At 43.3% G+C, this 25601-nt stretch overlaps 1 protein-coding gene across 10 annotated transcripts; it reads left to right on the top strand.

Moving 5' to 3' along the window:
* Window positions 1–8567: 8567 nt before the first annotated feature.
* Window positions 8568–24888, top strand: SLC30A8 (solute carrier family 30 member 8). Of its 10 annotated transcripts, XM_081204912.1 has the most exons (10): window positions 8790–9051; window positions 10051–10261; window positions 10391–10519; window positions 13108–13289; window positions 16164–16310; window positions 18162–18315; window positions 20298–20487; window positions 21391–21496; window positions 22585–22719; window positions 24491–24888. In XM_081204912.1, exons 3-10 carry the CDS (start codon window positions 10437–10439, stop codon window positions 24634–24636), a joined length of 1143 nt encoding a protein of 380 aa, XP_081061038.1. In that variant the 5' UTR covers window positions 8790–9051; window positions 10051–10261; window positions 10391–10436; the 3' UTR covers window positions 24637–24888. The 10 variants fall into 10 exon arrangements, with proteins under 10 accessions (XP_081061045.1, XP_081061041.1, XP_081061036.1 ...); XM_081204919.1 differs by lacking the exons at window positions 8790–9051; window positions 10051–10261 and adding an exon at window positions 8568–8773 and having other exon boundaries at window positions 10391–10498; XM_081204915.1 differs by lacking the exons at window positions 8790–9051; window positions 10051–10261 and adding an exon at window positions 8570–8773.
* Window positions 24889–25601: the final 713 nt, after the last annotated feature.

The following is a 25601-nucleotide window of genomic DNA, read 5'->3' as shown; positions in this document are numbered from 1 at the left end:
GGCATCCTGAGTTGTTAAAGAAGTACTGAAATATACTCGGAGTCGTGAGTGGATTTCATGCTCTTTATTCAGCTCATAGTGGTGAGGAGGAATGGAAGTTCCCCCAGAATGTCTGCTTTATATACATTATTTACACAATGGGCTAATTCTGGGATTCTCCTGTAGGCCAATCAGGTTGCGGATTCACTTCCACCTGGAGCTGGATTGGGTGGCTCCTGTGGACCACTCAGACTGCTGCATTCTGAATCCTATTGTTCTAGAACCAATCAGACTGCTGCATTCTGAATCCTATTGTTCTAGGACCAATCAGACTGCTGCATTTTGGATCCTATTCAACTCAGTACATAACAAATACAATTCACAAAATGAATATTTTGTGTCTTCTTGTCCCTACTGCAGCCAACTGCATCCCTGCCCCCTCTGCCAACACCTCTCTGAATTGTTAAGAGTCTGCCTATGTGGGATGGAGGGGGAAACAACTTGTGGTGGGCTAGATGACACTCATGGTCCCTTCCAACCAGGCGTGCCGAGTTGGGGAGGGGGGCTGTTGCAGTTGCATGATGTCACAAGTGTGACACCCCACCCCCGTGTTGGGCCACAGCTGCCGGGCCAGGATGCTCTGATGATCATGGCGGGGGGTGATGACGGTGAAAATGGCCTTTCAAGCCTCTCACTCTTGTCTGGCGGGCCAGCGCTTGCCCGGGGGCAGTGGGGGATGGCAGCACTCTCAATATGGGGGGGGGGCTCAGCCTCCTGCATCAAAATACTGAGGGGAATGAAGCCCCTTCTACCCCCTATTACTGGCACCCCTGCTTCCAACTCTACAATTCTATGATTCTAAGTTTTAAAAATTTAAAGCAGCGGGGGGAGGCAAGGACAAAGGGTGAAGGAAGTGCTTTTAGAAACTCAGCAAACTTGCTGCCCCTGGAGCTGGGTGGGCAGCTGAATGGGACACTGCTGTGGGCAACCGTAGGAAACACCATTCATCTTGGGCCTGTCCATAAATGCAAGTCTAGAGTGAGAGACTAGGGTGATGCCCACTTTTGTGGGTGAGCTGGGAGTTTCTTTGGACACTGGGGAAGAACCCAGAACCTGAGTAGGAGGGTGTTTCAGAAGAAAAATGAATCGATAATGATATTGTGGCGTTTGCCCTCCTAGGTGTGTGACATCATACTGGGTTCATAAGGAAAGGGTTAACTAATTGTAAAATGACTAACCAATAGGAACCCAAGAGAATTGAGTTAGAGCTAGAGTTAGGGTAGTTGAGAAGACGGTGTGGAGTTAGAAGAGACAGAGAGGATACGTCTGTGGGTTGGGCTAGTCTGATGTGAGAGAGTGAGAGAATTTGTTAAGAGGAATCAGTCAAACAGTTGAGATAATCAGTCAGAAGGTATTAGGAAGGTATAGGTCGGTAAAGAAACTAAAGTTAAGATACTGACAGGAATATTATCTGAGAAACCATAAACTTGTTAATGTTTATAAAATAAACTTGTTTATTTGGTTCACTTTTAACAACTGTCTGGACTCAGTGTTTTACCCGAGAGTAACGGGTTGGTGGCAGTGGGGAAGCGAGCACAGTGGTGGCACAGGGATCAATAGACCGTTAAATGTCTGGGGACCCTGTGTGATTACACTCTCTCACTCTCTCTCTCTCTCTCTCTCTCTCTCTCTCTCTATATATATATATATATATATATGCACGCAATTTTGCTTTAATGTAACATTTTATAGGTAACACTGTATTTTTGTAATATTTTATGTTGCCGTTGCTTCAGTTCTGTGTGAACTGCTTAAATATATTTTAAATATATTAAGTGGTAAAGAAATTAAGTAATCAATCAATCAATCAATCAATCAATCCTGCTGTTGCACTTCCAACACCAAGATCATAGCATTGCCAGTAAGCAGGTCATGACGATCCTCTCGCCCCCTTTTCTTTCTTTCTTTTTTGGTAGAGTGGATCGCCTCTAGCGCACACCCAAATGAAGTTAATGAGAGTTGTGCACGAGTTCAGATGTATCCATTCATGTCTCTCATTTGTCTCAACAGACATTCTTTGGGGATTGCTTTCCTCCTCCTCTTTCCTCACCGCCACTTATGATGGGACCAGTTGGCTGAACACGCACAGCAATTTGAGCACCGCTAGCAAATGAGATGGGTAAAAGGAATCCTCAGCCACTTAAACATGCAGGTGACACAGAGTGCCAACGCTGAAATAATTGAGGCAGTTGCTGAGTGACAAGGTTTATCTACGTGATTCATTTACCAGGCAACGAAAGTAGCAACTCACTCTAAAACTGGGCCATCCTTCAAAGGGAAGGATTGTTATACCCACGTTTTACCACTAAACATAAATGGGAATGTCATTTTTATCCCAACCATCTGCAATTCTCACAGGGTATGTGTCTCATGTTGAAGTGTTGGGGGTGGGGGTGGGACATAAAAACTGGATGAACTTTGTCTCAATGGTCGTACCCAAGAAATCAAACGCACCGGACCCAACTCTTTGAGCTCTATGTAATGAGTTGTTGCTCTGGCGTGAGACTGGCTAGGATGCCCAGTGAGTTACTGGGATGGTGAAGTATGAAGGTGAGAGGGTTTAAACGCCCACCCTGAAGCCAGGAATTTATGTGGGACAGTAACACTTGATTGTTACCAGAATCAATTGGCTTCTTACTAACAGGGCATATGAGAAGATTTATGAAGTGTAGGTTGGTTCCCACGAGGCAAGACACAGTGATAACAGCAAGAACCTTTACTGAACTAACAGAACTGGACAACAGGGGCAAAGCAACTGCTTATATACATTTCTGAAGGCCTGGGCCACTCCCAACGTGATTGGCTATCTAAACTTCCAAGCTGCGAATCATAACTCAGTGTTTAAGGGCCAATGGCAGAGGCCCAATTCCTGAATTGTTCTGTGATTGGATATCATGTATCGAATCAGAACACAGGGGCTCAGAATCCTTAGTCCAAACTCAAGCTCAGGCAAACACAGACTACTGAATACATAACGATTTAAAGGTGATATTCCAAAAGAAAAAACTACCCCCCCCCCACGCGACATCAGAATTCTGGTGGCTAAATACTGGAAGGGTAACCAGGTATTTGAATATTTGGAACTGGCCAAATTGGCGGATATAATTGTTAGGATATTTCCGTTCCACCTTAAACAGGGAGCAGGCTGTTGTTTGAGTCACAGCCTGCGTACTTCCGGCTCACAGGAAGTTTCTCTTTTGTATATAGCTTTTGTTTCTCTCTCTTTGCCTCAACACGCAGGCAGGCAGTCATGTTTTTCTTTGTTCTGACCAACGCTGAATAAAGTTGTAAATAATGCTCTCCTGAGTGCATCTTTCGTTGTGCGAACTCTGCGAAAGGGCATGCACGAGTCCTTGGAATGTGGACAGCTGTTTCTGAGGCTTGTGTCGCTAATTGACTGATACTGCGTTTCTACGGGAGATTGATGGATCGTCCGGAATCGACATGGAGGCATGATGGCCTTTGTCTCCCTGGCAGTATCCCAACAACAATAAGACTAAAGCCAATGAATACAGTCAAGAAGGAATGGAATTGCTTGAATGTCTATTTAGAAATAATAACAATAATAATTTATTCCCCAGCCACTCTGGGCGGCTTCCAACAGAATATTAAAATACAATAACATATTAAACATTAAAAGCTTCCCCAAACAAGGTTCAAATGTAAAAATTTGGCTGCGTCTAGAATGACCTTGTGAATGGAACAGGGGAAATATACATCTATACACATCTATATATTAAGATGAAAATAATACTGAAATACGTTAAAATATGAAAGGTGAAAGGAAGTGTTGTGAGAGTGACGGAAGTCTATTATTATTATTATTATTATTATTTTGTAAAATAGTGTTTATTGTATTGAAATATTATACTTTCCTTTCTTTTTCTTCTTTGCTTTTTCTTTCTTTCTGTTTCATTGGATATTATTCTTTATATATGGTTTTGTTTTGATGTGTTTACTTTGCAATATAATAAATTTTTTTATTTTTTTTAAAAAACCATTTAAAGGCACTGAACTAGCTCCCCAGGAAAACAAGCAACATGTACGGAGAAGTCCCAAATTTGAAGGCCCTCTTGATACCTGGTTTCCAGGAAATATTGAAGTGTGTTGCTGCCTGCCTTCATTTTCACCAAGCTGCTGTCTTGATTTACAGTTATGCGTATGATAACATGTTAAGTAAATATTTGCACGGTGGTTGGGGAAAACTGGCTGGTCTTGCACTGGGTGAGAAATAATGTAGCTGAACCACCCAGCACCAATTGTATCAAATAAAAATAAAAAGGAAATTGTGACTGAAAATAGGCCTTGGTCTTAATCTAGTGGGCAGATAGATAGATAGATAGATAGATAGATAGATAGATAGATAATTTATTATGTTCAAAGACCAGCTCACGTAACCTAACACAATAAAAACAGTGTTCATAAAGATAAGATATACAATCGGAGTAGATTGCAGCAATAGCTCATGAGTTAAAATTGAGATATATACATACAACCATACAACTGAGATTTGGGCTACCATAAAAAATTGACCCTGAGGTGCTCCCAAGGGCAACTTCAGCATTTCCTAGTGAGCTATTTTATTCTAGAGGATGATCTGTGCCTACAAATCTGGGCACAGAATCTGGCTACCAGCCAGGTCATCTTGTGATCTTTGTCTAAGAGGAGAGAATTAAGTTTAGACTTGTCTGAAAGATCGGTGAGCCTCTTCAGCAAAGGATCAGTGGTGTCTCTAAGAATCTCAACATAAAAAGGACATCTAAAAAATATATGTTCGGGGCTTCCTATTTCCCCTATTGGGCAGGCGCAAAGTCTCTGTGCGTACGGGACTCTTCTATAGGAGCCTTCCAGAACCGGTGAGGGCAAGGCCGAGCTTCTAGCAAGAGTAAAAGCCCTTCTTGCGTTTCTGGATGTGAGGAAATAGAGATATGTTGCTGGAGTGGCTACGTATCTTCCATTTTCTATGATTTTATCATCAGGGACCCTTGTACAGTCGTGTTGTCTCTCTATGTCCATGATTCTTTGCCTAACCACGGATCTAGCTTGGCCCAGGCCCATAGTTATGAGGGTTTGGGGAGCAAGGCCCAGTTTCTGAAGAGTGTTTAAGACTGCTATTTGCCAGCAACACTGAAACTGGTCACTCAGAATCAATGGGGCTATTCCTCGGGGAAGCAGTTTCAGAGTTAGCCACTTATATAATGATGTTAGACTAATATGAGCTTCGACTTTCATCATGCCTGTTTCTAGTCTGATCCATTTGAAACGCATCTAGGAACTCGTAGAGGAGCTCTGAGGAATTTGGATTGCACTCTTTCAAGGGGAATGAACGAGAAGGGAGGTGGGCCCAGAAAGGATCCATAAAGGAGCTGTGCCAACGTTTTGGCTTTATATAATTTTAGTGCCGCGGGAACATAAAAACCTCCTTGAGTTCTAAAAAATTTAAGGATAGCATATGCAGATCTTTCTTTGGCACAACTCACAAAGAGTCGGACACGACTAAACGACTAAACGACAACAAAGCGTGTTCTCATAAAAGAGAGAGCACGTGTTGCGGATGGGGCCGAACAAAACCCCCAGTTAGTGACCAGCCCATTGATGGCAATGGGCTGGAGCAGATTGGATGAAGTTGTTACTGGGGCAAATTTGATGTTGCCAATTTAGGGGTGGGATTAATCCCCATATATAAGCAGGGTCCACAGCTTTCTCTTTCTCTTTTGCTGTGGACATCGGATCTCCCGCCCGCCCTCCCTTGATTTGGGCTTGCGCTTTGACCTTGCTCTGCCTGTCATGGGGTCGTTCGCATTGGTGCGGGGGCCCAGTAGGAATTTGTCCAATTGGCTGATTAGCGCGTGCCTTTTGGGTTTTGCCTACTGCTTAGCAAATCGTCACAACTTGTAAGGTTGGCGGTTAGGCATTGGTTAAAATTGGTTGGTGGAGGGGTATGGATTGGCTGTGCCTGCCCCTCCAATGCTGCTGCTGACGGGTATTCCGTTAAAGGAATTCTGAAGCTTACCATCCCCTTCGTCCAAACCCTGACGGCAGGGTGCGGGCCGCGTAAGCTTCAAGGAACATGCGCGGAGCAGTGAGGGCCTGTTACGCAGCTCCATCTGACTCTGACCATGTTTCCTCCGGGCCTGACTAGGGAGTCAGTGCTGTCCCCCCAAGGTGGGGGGGGGGGACAGGTAGTCATAACCAATGCCTAAGCAACCACTCTCAATTTGTATAAAATAAAGTTGTGGCCAAAATTATGCCAAAAACCTAAAACAAAAATTATGTGTGATGTCTGAGTTATTGGGGTAGGGGTTTTGGGGGACCTCAGCACGCAACAGGCTTCTTCTTCTTGTGCATTGAACACTTTCCCCTTAAGGAAGATTTCTTGGGGGCAAGTGGTTTTTCCACCTGGCCTGGTTTAGTTCTAGTTGTTTTTCTATTTTCTGTGCCTGACTGGATTATATTTCCATTTGGCTTGTTGTTGACTGCTTTATGGGGACGGCAGTCTTCTTTTCTCCTAATTAGCTCAGTCAGGGAAGTAAGCAGGCCCAAACATTCTGAGAGGAAATTTTTGATTGGCTCAAGTTCTTCTTTGCTTATCTGTGTTGAGTAGTCTTTCGGCAGATCTTTATACAGCCCTATCAGAATGTTGGGAGAATTGTCCAAGTCCAAATATTGTGCTCTTGTGTTGTTAAGCCACTCCTCCGACTCAGTCAAGGGGGGGATCCCTTCTTCTCTCTGGGCAAAGGGGATTGGGTGGGCTTGTTGGTCCTAGTTTCTGAGTTTCCCGATAGTAACTCCTGCTCCGGTCGGGCCTCAGGGACCTCGTTTTCTAAAGTTGCTTGTTGTAGCTCAGTTGCCAGGTCAACTCCCTCCCCTCCTCTGTTTGCTTCTGTATCCTTCCCATGCCAGGTACAGTCGACAGACCATCCGTGAGAGTGCAGGCTCTCTGTGTTTCTTGAAATAGTGTAAGATTTTGGCCTGCTTTTTCCTTGGGGGGTTTCTGCAGCTTGTGTAAGAGAAATTCCCAGTTCTTTATAACTCTGTCTTGTGAGAACCATCCCCGGACTAGATTTGGGTTACTTTGTCCCGGCTGTATATTTGAGGGCTTTGTTTGAAAGAAATTTGGAGCGTTGTAATTAGTCTCAAATAGTTTTAGATAACCTCAAGGAGTTTTGGATGGCTTCAGCAGAATTTCAAAGGGGCTTTAGAAGAGCCTCAAAGGAAGGGAGGATGTTCAAAATGCTGTCCAGCGACTCCCGAAGTCCTTATCTGGCTGGGATATAAGCTTGTTTTCCGGGAATGTGTCTTTTCCCCTTATTATTTTTTAAAAGCTCCTACTCACTCTGGTGAGGCTCACAGGAGACTTGCTTCAGGCGCCATCTTCTCAATCTAGTGGGCTGTTCTTCTGCTCTGAGCCCCAAGTTCCACCAGCGAAAAGAAAAGGGCTTAGGAAGATGTGTAGAAACATACTCTTTAATCAGGCGAGATGTTACACAAGGCAGAGGTATCGACAATAATCAGGCTGATGTTGTAGCCATGAGGTCAGCTTGGAGACTTGGCTCTAAGATGAACATGAAACCAGGTCCCTTCCTACTCATCGCTTATCTGCTAAACATCACCTCTGCCTTTTCTTTTTTGCTGCCAGAATGTTTCTATTCTTACTAACAAGAGCCCATCCCCAAAGAAAAAGAAGTGCATCCAAGAGATATTGTAAGCAACCTAATTACAGACTTAATTCCTCAGCAGATTCCAGACATCATAAAAATGAAAACAAATGAGAGAACATCTGTTGTGGCCATGCTGCAAAATGAAAAGAGCAACTAAGGGTTGTATCTTGCACTGGTCATACTTGGGGCAGACCCATTGAAATGAGTGAATATAATGAACACAGGTCCATTCATTTCTATGGTTCTAGGGGCACTACATAGCAGGACAGAGTCTCAAAGAAAGATGTGCTCTCCCAAGCCCAGATTCCCAGCGTGTTCGCACTCCTGTCTCAGCGACATCCACACTGGCTTGTTCATGTCCACAGAATGGAAGATGGCAGGATCTCCAAGGATGTGCTCTGTGGGGAGCTGGCTTCAGGCACCAGGCCCATTGGTATTGCAAATTCATGATGATGGCCACCTGTCTAATTTCAACTGGGCATTGATTCCAGAGGGCTGGAGCTGCAGCACTAAAAAGCCCAGTGCCTAATACAGATTAAGGTACTCTCAGCAGTGCCTCATCTGAGGGTGCAGTTGCCAGGCAGGGATATATATGGTGGAAAATAGTCCCTTAGGGTTAATCTGTTCCCAAGTTCTCAACCTGTTTCATTATACAGGACAAAGAGAGGACAGCTGACAGGAATACAATCCTTTCCAACAACTTGCTTACTTCATTTGATGTCAGTATGATGCCCCGGCTACTACTGCTTATCTTCCCAACCTATTGCTGGATTGGTATCATTTGTGTGTGTGTGTGTGTGTGTGTGTGTGTGTGTGTGTGTGTGTGTTTCCTGTCTTCCTGCAGCAATTCTTGTCCACTGAAGATGTCCTAGCGACTGTGATGATGTCACAAAGCCTTTTCCCCACCCTCCCTTTTCATAACAGCGTCACCAGACCGGAGGCCAGATGGGCAGAGCACCCCAGTCCCTGTTGACACAGGGGGCACAAAGTGATGTCACAAAGCCTATCATTAACCCTTTAGCACTGAGACACTTTGCAATGGTTGCACAGTAAACACTAGAATTAGTGCTTGGGTGAGCATTGTGAGGGGTGGGGAGCGTGGGTGTCAATATGCCAACCCTCCGGGGCATGGGGAGTTCCGGCAGAGGGGTCTTGTCTGGCCAAAGGAGGTGAAAGGAGGACTTCTGGCTGCAGGTGCCCCCCATGGCTGTTGCTACCCCCTGCCAGCGAGGTCTGGGTCATTCTGTTAATCTGGCCTCTGCTCCAGTAGTGGTGTTAGTATATGCTGAATCGATCCGGAATGAAGCAGCTGCTATCCATTAATTGATCATTGGTAAGAGGGGCTGTCCTGGTATGTATTACTGGGACTGGGGCAGGTGTAAACTGAGGGGGGAATCAAGCCTATTCCAGCTTTGTCCACTTGTGCTCTCAATATAGCATTGAGGCAGATCAGAAAGAAGAGTAGTAAAGGTAAAAATGTAAAGGACCCCTGGACGGTTAAGTCCAGTCAAAGGCAACTATGCGGTTGCGGCGCTCATCTCACTTTCAGGCCTAGGGGGCCGGCGTTTGTCCACAGACAGCTTTCCGGTCATGTAGCCAGCATGACTAAAACACTTCTGGTGCAACGGGACACCATGATGTAAGCCAGAGCGCACGGAAACGCCGTTTACCTTCCCGCTACAGAGGTACCTATTGATCTACTTGCACTGGTGTGCTTTCAAACTGCTAGGTTGGCAGGAGCTGAGACAGAGCAACGGGAGCTCACCCCGTTGCAGAGATTTGAACTGTGACCTTCTGATCGGCAAGCCCAAGAGGCTCAGTGGTTTAGACCACAGCGCCACCCTCGTCCCAGTAGCCATGGTCTTTAGGCTCCAGGCAAAAACATTCCTCTTTACCCAAGCCTATGGCTATCTGTGGCCCATGAAAGTGTCGAGGAGAGAGGTCTGTTATTATGGTGACTATTTTATTATTAGGTTGTCTGTCATTATGGGTTTTTATTATGTTCTTATCATTGGTGTTCTGTAATGTGTTTTTAATGTTGTAATGGGATCTTCTGATTCAACATAAATTGAATAAATAAGAAAATAAATAAAATGCAATTTAAATGGGAATAGAATAGGGAGCTGGGGAAGATTGTGACCGGGTGCCTGCTTAGTCAGTTTAAACTGGGGTTAATTTGGACAGTTCTTCAAAGAGAGGACACTTTCAAATCTATAAAGTAGGGCACATGGAGATCCTGCACCCAGCCTATAACTGGAATAACAAACAGTCTTTTTGAGCAAGTAATGCATAAGCACAAGAGAAATCTGTTATGAAATCCTCAGGCTTAAACGGTTTTCTGTCCATGCAGGTCAAATGACCCAGGCTGTAGCTGCTAAGCGGTCAACAGCTGATTAGCTGTTTCAGAGAAGCCAGCACTGTTCTGCAGCCACCTGTTGCAAGGGTTTGAGTGAACCTGAGTCAGCAAATCTTGTGCATTTGACTGTGTCACTTGGGGGCTGTCAGAAAGCAGGAAGGCATTCAAGGCACAGAGACCGAACAGCAGATTTATATCCCGGGAGGTAAACAGAGATGCTCTCAGCAGTTGAGCAGTTATTGGGTCCCTGGGGATGATCCAGGAGAGGTCTAACCTTGGAAACTTTGGCAGCCGTTTCTCTTGAGCTACAAGAACCGTCTTAATTCCTCATCAGCATCCAAAGAGTGACACAGCCGTCATCTGGGATAAACTTGGCCACCATGACAACTATGGCAAAGGGTGCCGAAAAGACTTCCCTTGTGAATGAAAGAGGTGGAAAGAGGTACACCATAGATCTTCCCAGGTAACCATGTCATGCCTGTTTCATACTATTGCTTTACTCTCTGCAGAATATCAAGATAAGCATGTTCTAAAGATGTTACTGTTACTTTTATAATTTGCTGGAAGTTGCCCAGAGTGGCTGGGGCAATACAGACAGATGTGTGGCATATTTTTCATTTTTTAAATTATTATTATTATTAGGAAACATTATTGGTTCTAGACTTGCTGCAAGCTGCAGCATCACTTACTACAGAACATTCTCATTAATGTGGGATAAGTTGTGGATAGGCACGGCAGTGGAATTCAGTTCAGTTTGCCACTGATAGGTAAGCCTACCTAATTTGATCCTTCCAAAACAATACACAAACTGAAACACTGTGCACCTTTGAAATTTGCATTTCTCTGAATTTGCAATGTAGTTCTCCAATCAAATAATGGTGTAGAAAACTGCATATACTGAGGTAAAATGTCCGTAAAAATGGATATATTAGTGAAAACAGGATGCAAAAAGGCATTGTATTAAAACATTGTATATTAGGCAAAACTGCATGCTTAGATGTGTATATTAGGAGAATATACACCCTAAAATGCTGCTAAACTTTCATGAGGACTTTGAAAAATAAGTAAATCACAAACAGATGTGGAAATGTGAGAATAGAACTTATGAATGAAGCTGGGAGAAACCAAAACTGACAGATTCACTCATTTTCAGTTATGGATTACAAGTTTAACTTACTTGATATATTCTGTTATCCTACTGTATTGTAAGCCACTTTTGTTATCCTACAAAATACTGAAGTATAAATATTAAAGCTAATTATTTAGATAGCTGCAAACTTGGCTCCGTCTCCCTTTTCCTGTAATACATTTCCTCCCAAATATTTTGCACAATCCTCACATGTCTACTCAGAAGTAAGCCAAGTGGGTTCCGTGGACCTTGCTCCCAGGTCAGTGTGTATAGGATTGCCATTATAGTGGACTAGATGATTTAGAGTTAGGTTGCAACCTTATATATAGTTTACTAGGAATGAACCCCACTGAAGTCTGTGGACCTACTTCTGAGTAAGTTTACAGATGATTGCCCTGTTATCATCCACGTAAACTGGGGGAGGAGCTATGGCCGAAAAGATATGCAAGAAATCTATTAACTTTATTCTTTTTTTAGTGTTAAATTGGTTCAAGAGGCTTCATAGGATATGATTCATATAAATCGGGCTTCCTCAACCTTGGCCCTCCAGATGTTTTTGGCCTACAACTCCCATAATCCCTAGCTAGCAGGACCAGTAGTCAGGGATGATGGGAATTGTAGTCTCAAAACATCTGGAGGGCTGAGGTGAGGAAGCCTGATATAAATAGAAGTAAAGAAACAAATTGTAGCCACCTTGGTTATTTGTCACGGTCACATCCAAGGAATATTGACACACACTCTTCGTTACTTCAGACTGATGTATTTTGCGCCACCAGTCTGAGCCACACCACTGTAATACCAATAACTCACTCGTCGAATTGAGAGCAGAGTGGGATGTTTACTCAGTCAGCCTAGCAAATTTACTGTCGCACAGCATAGCACATTAATTACATGCTATTGGCGTGTAATTTATTCAAGGCCCCCACTGAATGCATAAAACCTCTTAAGATAAGCAGGCTAGTAAATTAACGAAAGAAATCTAAACCAGCAGCCTGATCCCCAAAGTCTTGGAAATCTGTGATTTCACAAATATGGACCCCACGTTTCCATACTCTCGTGTGCAGAGCATCTCTCTCACTTGGCAGATAACCTGTATCCTAAGGATCTCAGATGCCTGGCCTTGGTTTAAAAGGAGCACAATTCTAGTCTTTGTGGCTGCAAAGGTGAGCATGAAAATGTGTCGTCAGCAGAGGTGCCACCATGGCTGAAGATTGGGGGGGCGCAGGGTGAGTGTGAAATCACGCATGTGGTGAGTGGCGCGTGCACACTGTCGGGAGGAGGCGTGTCATTGGGAACAGACCTTGCCCAGTGCTGTGCAGCTTCAATGGCTGTAGCTCCTCCTCTCTCACACTCAGGAGGAGTCTGCCTTTGATGTTGTGCCACGCTCAGTTTGGTGACTCAGCCTCTTCTGCCCCTTCAATAATGGGGAGCTAAGCAGCCTCCTAAGAAATACAGGTAAAACTCGAAAAATTAGAATATCGTGGAAAAGCTCATTTATTTCAGTAATTCAACTTAAAATTATAACAAATAAAGGCTTGACATACCTCGCTTTGCATGTCATGAGTCTATTTCATATATTAGTTTCACCTTTTAAGCTGAATTACTGAAATAAATGAACTTTCCCACGATATTCTAATTTTTCGAGTTTCACCTGTATTGAGGGGGCGGATGACACTTCTGCGCTCCAGAGTTGGTGCACCTGGTGGTCAGTGCCTGGTGAAAACTGAGGTGCCAGTGTTAGGCTGGCAAGGCTTACTGGGCGACTGGGGAGAGGGCTTGGTAATTTATTCAGCTCACAGAATGTGGCTTTTCTTGGAACAGAAATGATGGAGAGGGAGGGAAGGCTTGTGTAGAGAATAGAAAGTCGTTGAATTCACAAACGCTTCTTGTTCCTCTCTCACACATGACACTGATCTACTAAGGAATAATCCACACAAAGAGAACCACAGTGAGAAATCAGCAAATGTTGTGCCGGTTTCAAGGTATCACTGCCATAACCACTCAGAGGCCTATGAGGAGAGAAAGGGAGAGGAGCGGCAAGCCAAGAGGAAGCTTTACCTGGCATCGACAATCTGCTGCATCTTCATGATAACGGAAGTCGTAGGTGGGAGTTCACTATTTCTCTTGTTAAATATCTCTCTCTCTCTCTCTCTCTCTCTCTCTCACACACACACACACACACACACACACACACACACACACCCTCTCTAATCGAGGTAAATGGGAAGTGCAGTCAAACCTCAGTTGTCAAACTTCATCCATTCCGGAAGCCCGTTTGGCTTCTGAAATGTTCAGCAACCGAGGTCCAGCTTCTGATGGGCTGCAGGAGCTTCCTGCACTCAAGTGGAAGCCGCGTCGGATGTTTGGCTTCCGAAAAAGGTTAAAAAATCGGAGCATCTACTGCAAGACAGAGCTGTTCCGCCTGGCCTTTGGTTTGGTCTGACCCTTATGTTTCCCTCCCCTTATGGTTTTGATTTATGGGCTACTATTAAAATGAGGCCTCATTTTAAATTGTATTTTAACCCGTATTTTAATAAACTGGTTTGTTGGTTGGTTTGTTTTCCCCCTATTATGTTTTATTTTAATTTTATTGGTGTTAGCCGCCCTGAGCCCAGCTTTGGCCAGGGAGGGCGGGGTATAAATTAATAATAATAATAATAATAATAATAATAATAATAATAATAATAATAATAATAGTTGTTAACACCACAAGGTTTTCCCCATCTCTAGTTTATAAATCGTTTAAATTGTTGTTGTGCCAGCTTTAAGCAGGGCTCTCTTTTTTGCTGCAGAACTTTAAGCTCTCATGAAACGTATTAACTGCTAGTAAAGACAGCAGTCTCTTTGACATTGCAACGATGAAACTGTTTTATTTTCAAAATCAGTCTAGACAGTGCTTGCTGGATGATTGACCACTGAGTGACTGACAGTTCCCATTGCTGTGTTAGTGCACAAAGCAGTAAACAAGTCACTGTGAATAACGCTCCATCTCGGAAACAATTTGGTAGGAACATCATTACAAAGCAATAAAGACTTGCTAATCTGAAAGAAGCATTTGTCTTTAAAATAATGAGAGAAGAAATTATCCTTCCATCCTGCTCTTAGGGGCAAACACAACTGATACAGTGGTCTGGATCACACACAACGCTACACCAAAGCTATTACTTCAGGTGGACAAGGAAGTGCGCAGCTGCACAGAGCAAAAAGAGCCAAAGCCACTTTGCTCCTTCCTTGATCCTGCTGCTGCTGGGCCACCTGGAGCTAAGCTACGGTTTGGATCAATGTTGTTTTAGAATCATAGAATCATAGAATCATAGAATCATAGAATCATAGAATCATAGAATCATAGGGTTGGAAGAGACCACAAGGGCCATCGAGTCCAACCCCCTGCCAAGCAGGAAACACCATCAGAGCACTCCTGAGATATGGTTGTCAAGCCTCTGCTTAAAGACCTCCAAAGAAGGAGACTCCACCACACTCCTTGGCAGCAAATTCCACTGTCAAACAGCTCTTACTGTCAGGAAGTTCTTCCTAATGTTTAGGTGGAATCTTCTTTCTTGTAGTTTGGATCCATTGCTCCGTGTCCGCTTCGGTTTTCATAAGGACTTTGTAAACAACAAACAAAAAAACTACAACGTGGACGTGGCAATGTAGAGAACTGACTTTAAGATTGGAAAAATGATGGCTAACCTGATCCAAAACACCCACCCACCCCACTCACACATGAAAACAAAGACCACCACAGCCAACCACAAATGAACAACTACACCCTAGGCCAACCCCAACCTCTCTCACCACCAAAGGAACACAAGTGAACAACAAAGAACCTGAACAAGCAACACTGACACCAAGCCCTACATATAGTAATTAAAATAGAAACATCGTCACCCGACCCCACCCCTACCCATCTTCCCCCCCCTCCACCTCTTTCTCCCTTTTCTTCCTAATATCTCAACAAATGAAACTGATTTGTAAAAATGTTACATGGGGGGGGGGGGAAATACAAGAGAGGCATTGCAAACATTTTTGTAAATCAAGAAAATCTTTAATAAAAATATTAATAAAAAAAGATTGGAAAAATGAGAAACTGAGAGAAACCCCAATTGTCAGATTCAACAATACCTAAGCTAATGTGAACCAGAGGATGGAAAGATTCTGGTTTGAAGGACACAGTGGCTCTCTCTCTCTCTCTCTCTCTCTCTCTCTCACACACACACACACACACACACACACACACACACACGTCCAGCCATCTAATAGTTACATCAGTCATGCCTTGTAGGGACCAGCTGAGAGGCCCAAACCCCAGTAGGAGACCCACTACCAATCCCAGGGTGCCTCCTGTCCCTGGTGATCTTCCTCTGTGCTGTTCTTGTTTCTTCTCCTGGCACCCATGAACAAGCCTTGAAAGGAACCCTGAGAAAGTGCTGTAAAGTCCACATTCCTTGTCCTGTCTCTGTCTCAAAGATCTGGAAGATACAGTGTCCTGGATCTTGAGGGGGAGGATAGGCTGAGTGAGGATGGAGGGGAGAAGCGGTCTGCAGAGGATCCAAAGGTTTTCCTGCAATGGTCACTCCTGAGTAAAAATATGTAAGTTTTGAGTGACAAAAAGACTACCACATATCCTCCAACGTTCCTCAGATGCAAATAGGGGCATTCTATTCTACATCAGTATCACTGCTAGTTAGTTGTATTTATTGATTTGGGGGTTTTCTGTTTCCTTCAGGCTTTCCTAACCACAATACATAAATTCAAAGATTCCTACGCTTAAAAAACTGCACTGTTTCCTGTAATAACTTTTGTACTTGATCAACCAGGAGGAAAGGTTCAAGCAGTGATACTGATGTGGAACACAATGTCCCTATTTTCGTCTGGGGAACGTTGGAGGGTATGCTACCACTGTCTTTTGTGTGCCATCTGTTTTGAATTTTTGCTTCCTTCCTTGGATTGAGTAACTATCATCATTGCTTTGACCTAGGTGGACACATGGCAGGTAGTCTTGCTGTGATGATGGATGCATCCCATGTAATGGTGGACCTGATGAGCTTTCTGATCAGCATCTTTTCTCTGTGGCTGTCATCTAAACCCCCCAGTAAGAGATTCACCTATGGATGGCACAGAGCAGGTACCATACGTTATTGCAATGTGAAAACTATGAAAAGCAATCCCTATCAACAATGGATCAGATGCCGAGATCAGCACAGAGTAGGGTTCCTCAAGCTTGGGTCTCTAGCTGTTTTGGGACCGTAACACCAATCATCCCTAGCTAGCAGGACCAATGTGGTCAGGGATGATGGGAATTCTAGTCCAAAAACAACTGGAGGACACCAGGTTGTAAAATGTTTCGGGTTGTAGCCAACTAAGGTCCTACTCAGAGTAGACCCATTGAAATTAATAAACCTAAGTTCATGTCTATTAACTTCATTGGGGCTATTTCAGGCTTCAGGAGGATCTCCAGAGCCTTGGAATTAAGAAACAGATTGCTTCTGAGCATATGCTTAGTCCAGGAATTTGTCCACAGTGTCAGAATGGAGCTCACCATCATGTGATAAATAAATTAACTCCTGGTTTTCCCCGAAGCTTTCTTCTTCAGAGCAGATTGATTTCGAAGACAAAAATGTCTCTCTCCTTTTTTTTTACTGTTACTATTGTTAAGCAAGTGGGAGTTGGAAATCACTGTCAAACTACTCTGAATAATTTTATGTGGACTGCTTTGGGGTCCTTGTTAGGTTGCTTTTATGAATGACTGGGGGCCCCTCCACCAGATGTGGGTTTTTTTGCTGCTATATTCTGCAACGTGCCATTGATATAATAATACTGCATTTGTGGCAAATTTGTACTGGACTATTCACATATCATTCCACTTTGTTAGCTGTTGTGCGATGCTTCCTCCGTTTTTACCCTATTACTGTACTACTATCTGGAAGGACACCTTTGCACTACAGTGTAAAAAAAAAAATGAGAGACATAAAACAAACCCCAAAACCTTTGTGGTATGAAGAATTTCAGCAGAAAGCTAATGGGACATGTACTGATTGGAAATGAAGCAATATGTCTGCCTTGAAACTCTTGCAGGTACAAACAGTACAGAATCATGTGTGACCTCCCCATAGCATCATGTCTACAAATCATCATGAATGCACAATAAAAGGGAGGTCCAGAATGAATGAATGAATGAATGAAGTGTCATGACTTCCCCAAAGGAATCCTGGGAATCAGGAGTTCTGTTGGCGAATTCTACCTTCTTTACAGCACAACATATCCCAGGATTCCCTGGTGCAATGGAATGACCATTAACAACTCCTTCTCCTTCTCCTTCTTCTCCTTCTCCTTCTCCTTCTCCTCTTTCTTCTTTATTGAATTTATAGACCGCCCTATACCCGGGGATCTCAGAGCAGTTCACAGAATAAAATCAAGATATAAAACCACAAAATACATAACAACAATCCAATAGCCACCCCCACAAAAAAACATTTCAAAGGGGCATAGAATGTAAATCGGATCATCCAAAGGCCAGGTTAAAAAGGAATGTTTTTGCCTGGTGCCTAAAGGTGTATAATGAAGGTGTCAGGCAAGCTTCCCTGGGGAAAGCATTCCACAGATGGGGAGCCACTGCAAAGAAGGCCCCTTCTCCTGTTGCCATCCTCCAGACCTTTCAAGTAGGCAGCACATGAAGAAGGGCCTCAGAAGATGATCTCAGGATCTGAGTAGGTTCCTATGGAAAGAGGTGGTCCTCGAGATATTGCGGTCCTGAGCTGTTTAAGGCTTTATGGGTCAAAACCAGCACTTTGAGCTGGGCCTGGAAACTAATTGGTAGCCAGTGCAGTCGGACCAGAACTAACGCAGTCGAACCAGCACCAGTCTATAGTGTAGGTAGAAGATCATATGCCCTACATTCAGTTGGGGGGGACGACAGTTTTTCACTGGAAAAATATTTTAGTTATCCTACTATCCTAACAATTATTTGAATCACTAGAAATCCTTGGAGCTTTCCTGTCAATTATCGTCATCTGGGTGGTGACTGGCATATTGACGTTTTTAGCCGTCATGAGGCTGTGGCACCCACATTATGAAATTGAAAGTACAGTCATGCTCATTACGTCTGCCTGCGCAGTAATAGCCAACATAATGTAAGTGGTCCTTTATTTTTGTTTTAATCTTAAATGCTACTGTGTCGAGAAAAATGTCATGTTATCATGAGCAATCTCTCCCCCCCCCTCCTTTAAAAGTCTAGCTGGGTTCTGCGGTTATATTTCAGCAAGGGGAAACTGCAAGAGAATATAGAGTTCAACTCAGCTGGATATTTTGACATCGCTGGAATGGGCTGGGATGCTCAGGGGAGGGGTGCTAAGATGTCGGATTCACACAAAGAAGAGCTGTGTAAGACAAACTGGGTTTGCTTCAAGTCCTGATTCAGCAATTGTGATCGGTCCCCAGTTTATTTTGGAACATGCCATGTCTCACCTGACCCAGGTGCTGAACCAAATTGGTGAACTTCCACAACCCCTGGGTCAGGCAGCAAGGAGAAGCACGGAACAAGGAATGGATGTCTCTCTTACATCATATCTTTCCCCCTGCCTCATTGCCCAAACACATGTTTAATATCCTCCCCCCCTTTTGACAGCTCTGGGTTGCTCTGGGTGAATCCGATCCATGCAGATCCATTCTTAGGATCCAGGCAGATCCAGCCTTAACCCATTCCGGAAAAATCTCAGAACAGCCCAAATCAGCTCAATTGAGATTTGTCTGGTCTAGATGCATGGGCCTAGTTATCTAAATGTTACTGCAATCATTTGGAATAGCATTAAGGAAATAATGAATGGCATTGGTCTCAAGGAGCTTACAGCCTAAATGTTGACAACTGGGAAGACAACAGAGGAAGGGAAGGGGGGAGGGAGAAATGCAATTACAATTAAACATAATTAGGCTTCATTACAATTTGAGGATCAGGGGCGTAAGCCAAATGCTTCATGGGAAAAGTAGGTGATTCAAAGGAGGAGCAGAGAGGCCACGTACACTGGTACCTTGGTTCTCAAATGCCCTGGTACTCAAACAACTTGGAACCCAAACACTACAAACCCAGAAGTAAGTGTCCCAGTTTGCAAACATTTTTCGGAAGCCAAAAATTCTCCGTTTTGAGTGTTACACTTCCGATTTGAGTGCCACACTTCTGTTGTGAGTGTTACGCTGAGGTCTGTCTGTTTTTGCTATTTATTTTGCATTTTTGTTTTTGCGGTTCTTTTTGTTTGTTTTTGTGACTGTGTGGAACCCAGTTCAGCTACTGATTGATTGATTGTGTGACTGCAGTACATTGTTTATTGATTTCATTTTATGGATCACTGGTCTCGTTAGATAGTAAAATTCGTGTTAAATTTCTGTTTTAGGGGTTGTTTTTTAAAGTCTCGAATGGATTAATCCATTTTGCATTACTTTCTATCGGAAAGCACGCCTTGGTTTTGGGACGCTTTGGTTTTGGGACAGACTTCCAGAACGGATTAAGTTTGAGAACCAAGCTGCCACTGTACAAGTGTTCCAACAGTCTTGTGGAGGGAGACAGGAAGATATAAATGCACTTGTCTGCCCAAACTCATCCCCATAACCGCAACCGCCTAATCAGGGTATTTAAACATAGCTTTTGGCTACACTCATAATAGAAAAACTTGTTTGACACCAATTCATCTGCCTGCATTACAAACTGCGAGGATATTTGCTTCATATACTCAAGAAACAGGAGAGAGAATTATATAGCTATGGGATGTTTTCAATTATATATCATAGCGTGCAGAAATTGTACGTGTTATGCCGATTCCAATAACTTGTTTTTATGTGCGTTTGATGTTTTTGCATTTGGCAAAGACTGTAAAGAAAGTGTAGGGGTTTTTCTGGTTCCGTTGACCTTTAGAACATATATCGCTTTTCTAATTAAAAAGGAACAAAAATCCAAAGTGGTGTACACAATCAAATTAAAGATTAAAACAGCACATTAAAAAACAGCTGAACGGAAACCAGAAAACATAGAGCATCGGAACCTGATTTTAATAGCTTCGTCAATGATGTGCTGGAAAAGCAAAGGGGTAAGGGGATGATGGTCTTGCTTGTGTGATTCTTGCAGATTAAGCTTGACCCTGCACCCAAAGGGGAAGGAGCATCTTCACCACGGCCACAAAGCCCATCACTGCAGACCTTCGGATTCAGAGCAAGTGTTAAACAATGCCAGTATAAGAGCCGCTTTTGTCCACGCCATCGGAGATCTGTTCCAGAGCCTTAGCGTACTAATCAGTGCGCTTATAATCTTCTTTAAGGTCAGTTTTATTGAGTTGACTCACCTCCATAGCAATTAAGCATGCAGCTGTTTTCATACCACGTCCCATTTTTATGCAGTGCAGCATTTTGTTCTCACAGTGGCCAACCTATGGGAAGCCTGAAGAGGGCACGGGTGTATCTATTGAGAGGGATGTTGCCTCAGATACTGGAGGTGTGTTGCCGTTTGAGGGAATGCCAAAGTCTCACTTCCCACAACTTGTCTTGCAAAATTTCACTCAGGTCCACACCATACATTTACACCCTTATACTACCTTAACAGTTATATGTGTTCTCCCAAGGAATCCTGGGAACTGAAGTCTATTAAGGAGGCTGACCTCTGGATCCAAAGTTCCCAGGATCCTCTGTGACTATTAAAGGTATATGGCAGTGCTTTAAAGGCATGGTGTGGCTCTGGCCTCGCTCAATCATTAGTTGTTGTTTATTAAACCGCCAATGTTGCACTGAGTCATTTTGTCCTGACTTCCTTCCTCAAAGTGCCACCTCTGTTACTGACATTGCTATGAGGGTGAGGGTGGAGAGAACAGACCCCAAATTCTGGGTTCCAGTATGGTTAATACTTATTAACTGGTTCAACCTATTTACAAACCTGTGATGACAACCACAAGGCATTTGGTTTACAAAGCAAATTTTATATTACAAAGCATTTTTTTAAGTGCTTGTTAACAGAAAGTGGTTTATTATTGGGCTGCTGAATGGAAAAAAATAGTGATGCAATTGACTTCCGACAAGCACACAGAGTGCGAACAAGATTGAGTGTATTGGGGGGCTCATTTAATTTCACTGCATACAGGTGGTGTAGTGACAATAAATGTTTGTTATTTTATTATTATTATTATTATTATTATTATTATTATTATTCACTGAATATCTATTTTTTCTAGCCAGAATACAAAATAGCCGACCCTATCTGCACATTTGTATTTTCTGTACTTATTCTGGCAACAACCTTCACTATTTTACGGGACATTTCAGTTGTGCTGATGGAAGGTAAGGTGTTTTGTTTGTAGAGCAACTTTTTTCCTGCAGAATCCTTCCTTCCTTCCTTCCTTCCTTCCTTCCTTCCTTCCTTATATCTACACTACTTATTATCCCACCTTGTTTGCATGATGAACCTCAAAGTGAGATACGTCAGAGGTGTCCAGGTGGCATCCCATTCATGAGCAAAGCCACCTACAGAATATCAAAGTATGAACCAGCATAGATCTAAATATTGAATTCAACAATAAAACATCATGTAAACATGATAGTATCCCCAGGTAGCTCCCTGAGTTTCTAGGGAGTTTCATCTGATGAAGATGGTCATGGTTAGGACTGCTGGTGGCATAAGCCTCAGCGTGACTATGCATTCATTCAAAAATTATGGGATTTCATTATTACATTCCTCCTGTCCCACCAGATATCAATGAACGTGGGGTGCAGGAAATACCCAGCAGACCCAAACCTAGGAGGTCAACAGCAGAGCTCTTATTGTTTTGCTTAGATATCTAGAAGCAACTGAGCTGTGTGAAGGAGCAGACCAGAAGCTGTTGGCATCATCCTTTGGCCAGAACTTTGATTGGTCTGATTATCTAACCTGATCCAACCATTCTGGGGTTTCTCTTAGCTCTCTGAACAAGCCTCCTGTTCAAAGGAACCTGCCCTTCCACTGTGGAACACCCCCCCCTAAATTTACTTTAAAGAAGGACCAGTTCACATATGTATGCAGCCTGGTGGTCTTTCACATGCTGTACTGGTGGGCTATTTCTCTTCCCCTTTCTCCTTCCCTCTCAGATACGCAGTTCAACATGCAAAGCCCTTACGTAGAAAGATTGGGGTTGCACAAACTTTCCAATGACAACAAGGGAGGCAGAAATAATGGTGGGGCTGTGTGTATTCTTCTAACGTTATATGCATGGTGAATGAGGTTGGTGTAGATATACCTCTCTTTCCACTATGGGAAGGAATTAGATTGGCTTGGTAAACACACGGACAAGCTCAGAAATGAAGCATTTCTAATGATCTGTGATGAAAAATTCTCTTTAACTGTAGGAATCTGTATTTGGAAATAAAAAAGGCATTTGCCCCCTTTTCTACAGGGTCCCCAGGGGTACTTCCCTATGATGAGGTGAAAGAGAGAATTCTAGCAATAGAAAAAGTGGAGTCTGTTCACAGCCTTCATCTTTGGTGTCTGACAATGAATCAGATACTCCTATCAGCTCACATCGTCACAGGTCAGTACATTTCTGTAAAATAAAAAAATGAGCGTTTTCTTGTGAAATGAGGTCAAGCTGAAGTAAAGGCCACTATTTATCTGTGGTCACTGCTTGGTTGTTTTAAAAAGGGTACGCAAGAAGATAAAAAAAAAATGTTGTGGATCTTATGGTCCCAACTCAGAACATACATCCCACTGACATCAAATGGCAGTTCCTTCTATGCGCTTGTAATTGTAGCCTACCTGAGTGTAGGCTGTGAGCCAGAAGTTCAAATCTTAGCCACAAGGTAGCCTTTGCTAGGGGGTCGAACGGACACCACATATCAGGCACAGGGAATCAAATCCCACGACGGCAGCCCAGAATCAGAGAAACGATAAAAGTCCTTACCAAGCAATTTATTCAATAATTTACAGAGAATGATGAAGGAATGCAGCTGTCCCTAATAATGGTGTTGCTCCAAGTAAAGTCCCACCCCTCCTAAAAGGTAAAGGGACCCCTGACCATTAGGTCCAGCCATGGACGACTCGGGGGTTGCAGTTTTCGCTTTACTGGAAGCGTACAGCTTCCGGGTCATGACTAAGCTGCTTCTGGCGAACCAGAGCAGTGCACGTAAATGCCGTTTACCTTCCCGCCGGAGTTGTACCTATTTATCTAGTTGCACTTTGACATGCTTTCAAACTGCTAGGTTGGCAGAAGTAACGGAAGCTCACCCTGTTGCAGGGATTTGAACCGCCGACCTTCTGATTGGCAAGCCCTGGTTTAGAACACAGCGCCACCCGCGTCCTAGCCCACCCCTCATTTGTTGTTTAGTCATTTAGTCGTGTCCGACTCTTCATGACCCCATGGACCAGAGCACGCCAGGCACTCCTGTCTTCCCACCCCTCCTACATCTCCCTTATTTGACATCACTCCTGCGTTGGTTAATCTGAGCTTTCTGACTCTGAGCTCTCTGTTTTAATACCCTCAATGCCCGTCTAGTCTTAGGAATTCCAGAAATTAGGGTTCCAGGAATGCTTTCCAAGGACACTGAGTCTGTCAGCTGTCTCTCCCCTGGTGCTTCTTCTCCTCCTTCCTGCTGTTCTCCTTTCAGTATTTCCTAGCTTCTGCCCTCTGCAGCCTCTGCATTATGCCCTTCTGTAAACCACTGTTCTAAATCTATACTATCCTCCTGTTCTCAGGAGGGTTCAGGAGAAGAGGGGGCGGGCCCCACCATTCCTCTTCAGTCCAGTCCCTGACACCACAGCTCTCTCAAGCTCAGAGCCCTCTGTCTGAGATATGAAGATGATAATTATACTGACCAGGAAAAAAGGGAATGGAAAGAAGAAAAGTTACACTTGAAAGTCACTAGGGTCCTGTTTACTGGCCATTTGTCCTGATTTGTTCACAAACAGTTTTATGACATCCACGATTACTGAGCATTCATCCAGATTATCTTGCACAAAGATTGTGGGGAGTTTATATGACATATTGTGCATTCATTCTGATTTTTCTGTGGGGAGGTTATATGATGTCACGTCAAATAATTGTTATCCTATCATTTCCACTGCATTTACCTGTCAGTTTTCTTAATGCAAAAAGGCTGGGTTGTTCTTTTAAGCAGCTTTGTTTCCCAAGTGTACCAAAAACACTTTAATTGTTTAACCTGAATTTGAATTCTTCCCTACAGATTAGCAACAGTCTGGAAGCCGCCTAGTCTTTGTGAGCCCCACCCCTTGTTTGACAAACTCTTCTCCTTAGGACTGCAAGATGTGCACTGTATACATTAATTCCTTGTGTTTGTCTCCTACAGTGGATGCTGCAGACAAACAACAGATTTTGAATAAAATTACTGAAGTTCTATTTGACACTCACCATTTCTACGCGGTCACCCTTCAAATTGAAGCCAAAGCAGACCAGAAACCAGGCTGTGTTTTCTGTCAGGACCCAAGAGACTGAAGTTATTGGGTTGCACTAATAATCAGTCATTTGATGGGTCCATGGCTACTAAACGAGATGGATTAATAGGCTTTGCTTTGGCCCCAAATCAAACTGCATTGAAAACACAATGGCCGAAGCATTGTGAAGATTGTAGAACGAGTGATTAGGAATCAGTGATTTAATCCATTTCCTCTCCTTACAACTTTTGTGTATGTTCATCCATAAGTCCTTTCCATTCTGTTTCCATATTAATATTCTTTATTTTAAAAAAGTCTGCAATTATGTATTTAAATTCCATTTTGAAATGTATTTTCTCATAAATAAGCATTTAAAAATGTGTTTTCTCTCAAAATGTGTGCCGCTTTCTTCTGTTCTGTTTTCTTGTGCTGAGTATTACATTGAAGCAGTGCAAAAGTCAGTGCATAAGCAACAGAGTAATCCCAACCGCCCCACCCCCTTACTCGGGGGTTGGTTGAACACCTCCACCTAACAAGGGGTGAGAAAATGTGTCAAATTTATTTTCTTATTTTTCCTATCTTAAGTTCAGTTTTCCACATTTCCTCACCAGGTTGCAATATTTTAAGTCCTCGTCAAAATTTGCCCCCAGATTAGTGTGAAATTCTAATGTTTGCAGTTTTGTCTAATGCACACATTTTTGCAAAGCAATTTTCCTTACTGCGATGCATTTTTGTATGCTGTCTCCACTAATGTATGCATTCATGTGCAAAACATACCCAAGTACATGCATTTTTGGCTGCAGAACAGCATTGCAAAATTCAGAGAAGTGTAAAGTTTGAAGGATGCTGAAGAAGAAGAGTTTGGATTTGATATCCCGCCTTTCACTCCCTTTAAGGAGACTCAAAGCGGCTAACATTCTCCTTTCCCTTCCTCCCCCACAACAAACACTCTGTGAGGTGAGTGGGGCTGAGAGACTTCAGAGAAGTGTGACTAGCCCAAGGTCACCCAGCAGCTGCATGTGGAGG

The sequence above is a fragment of the Podarcis bocagei genome (genome assembly GCF_964188305.1).
Source record: "Podarcis bocagei genome assembly, chromosome: 8".
Lineage (NCBI taxonomy): Eukaryota > Metazoa > Chordata > Lepidosauria > Squamata > Lacertidae > Podarcis > Podarcis bocagei.
This window is presented reverse-complemented; position numbering and strand designations above follow the sequence as displayed.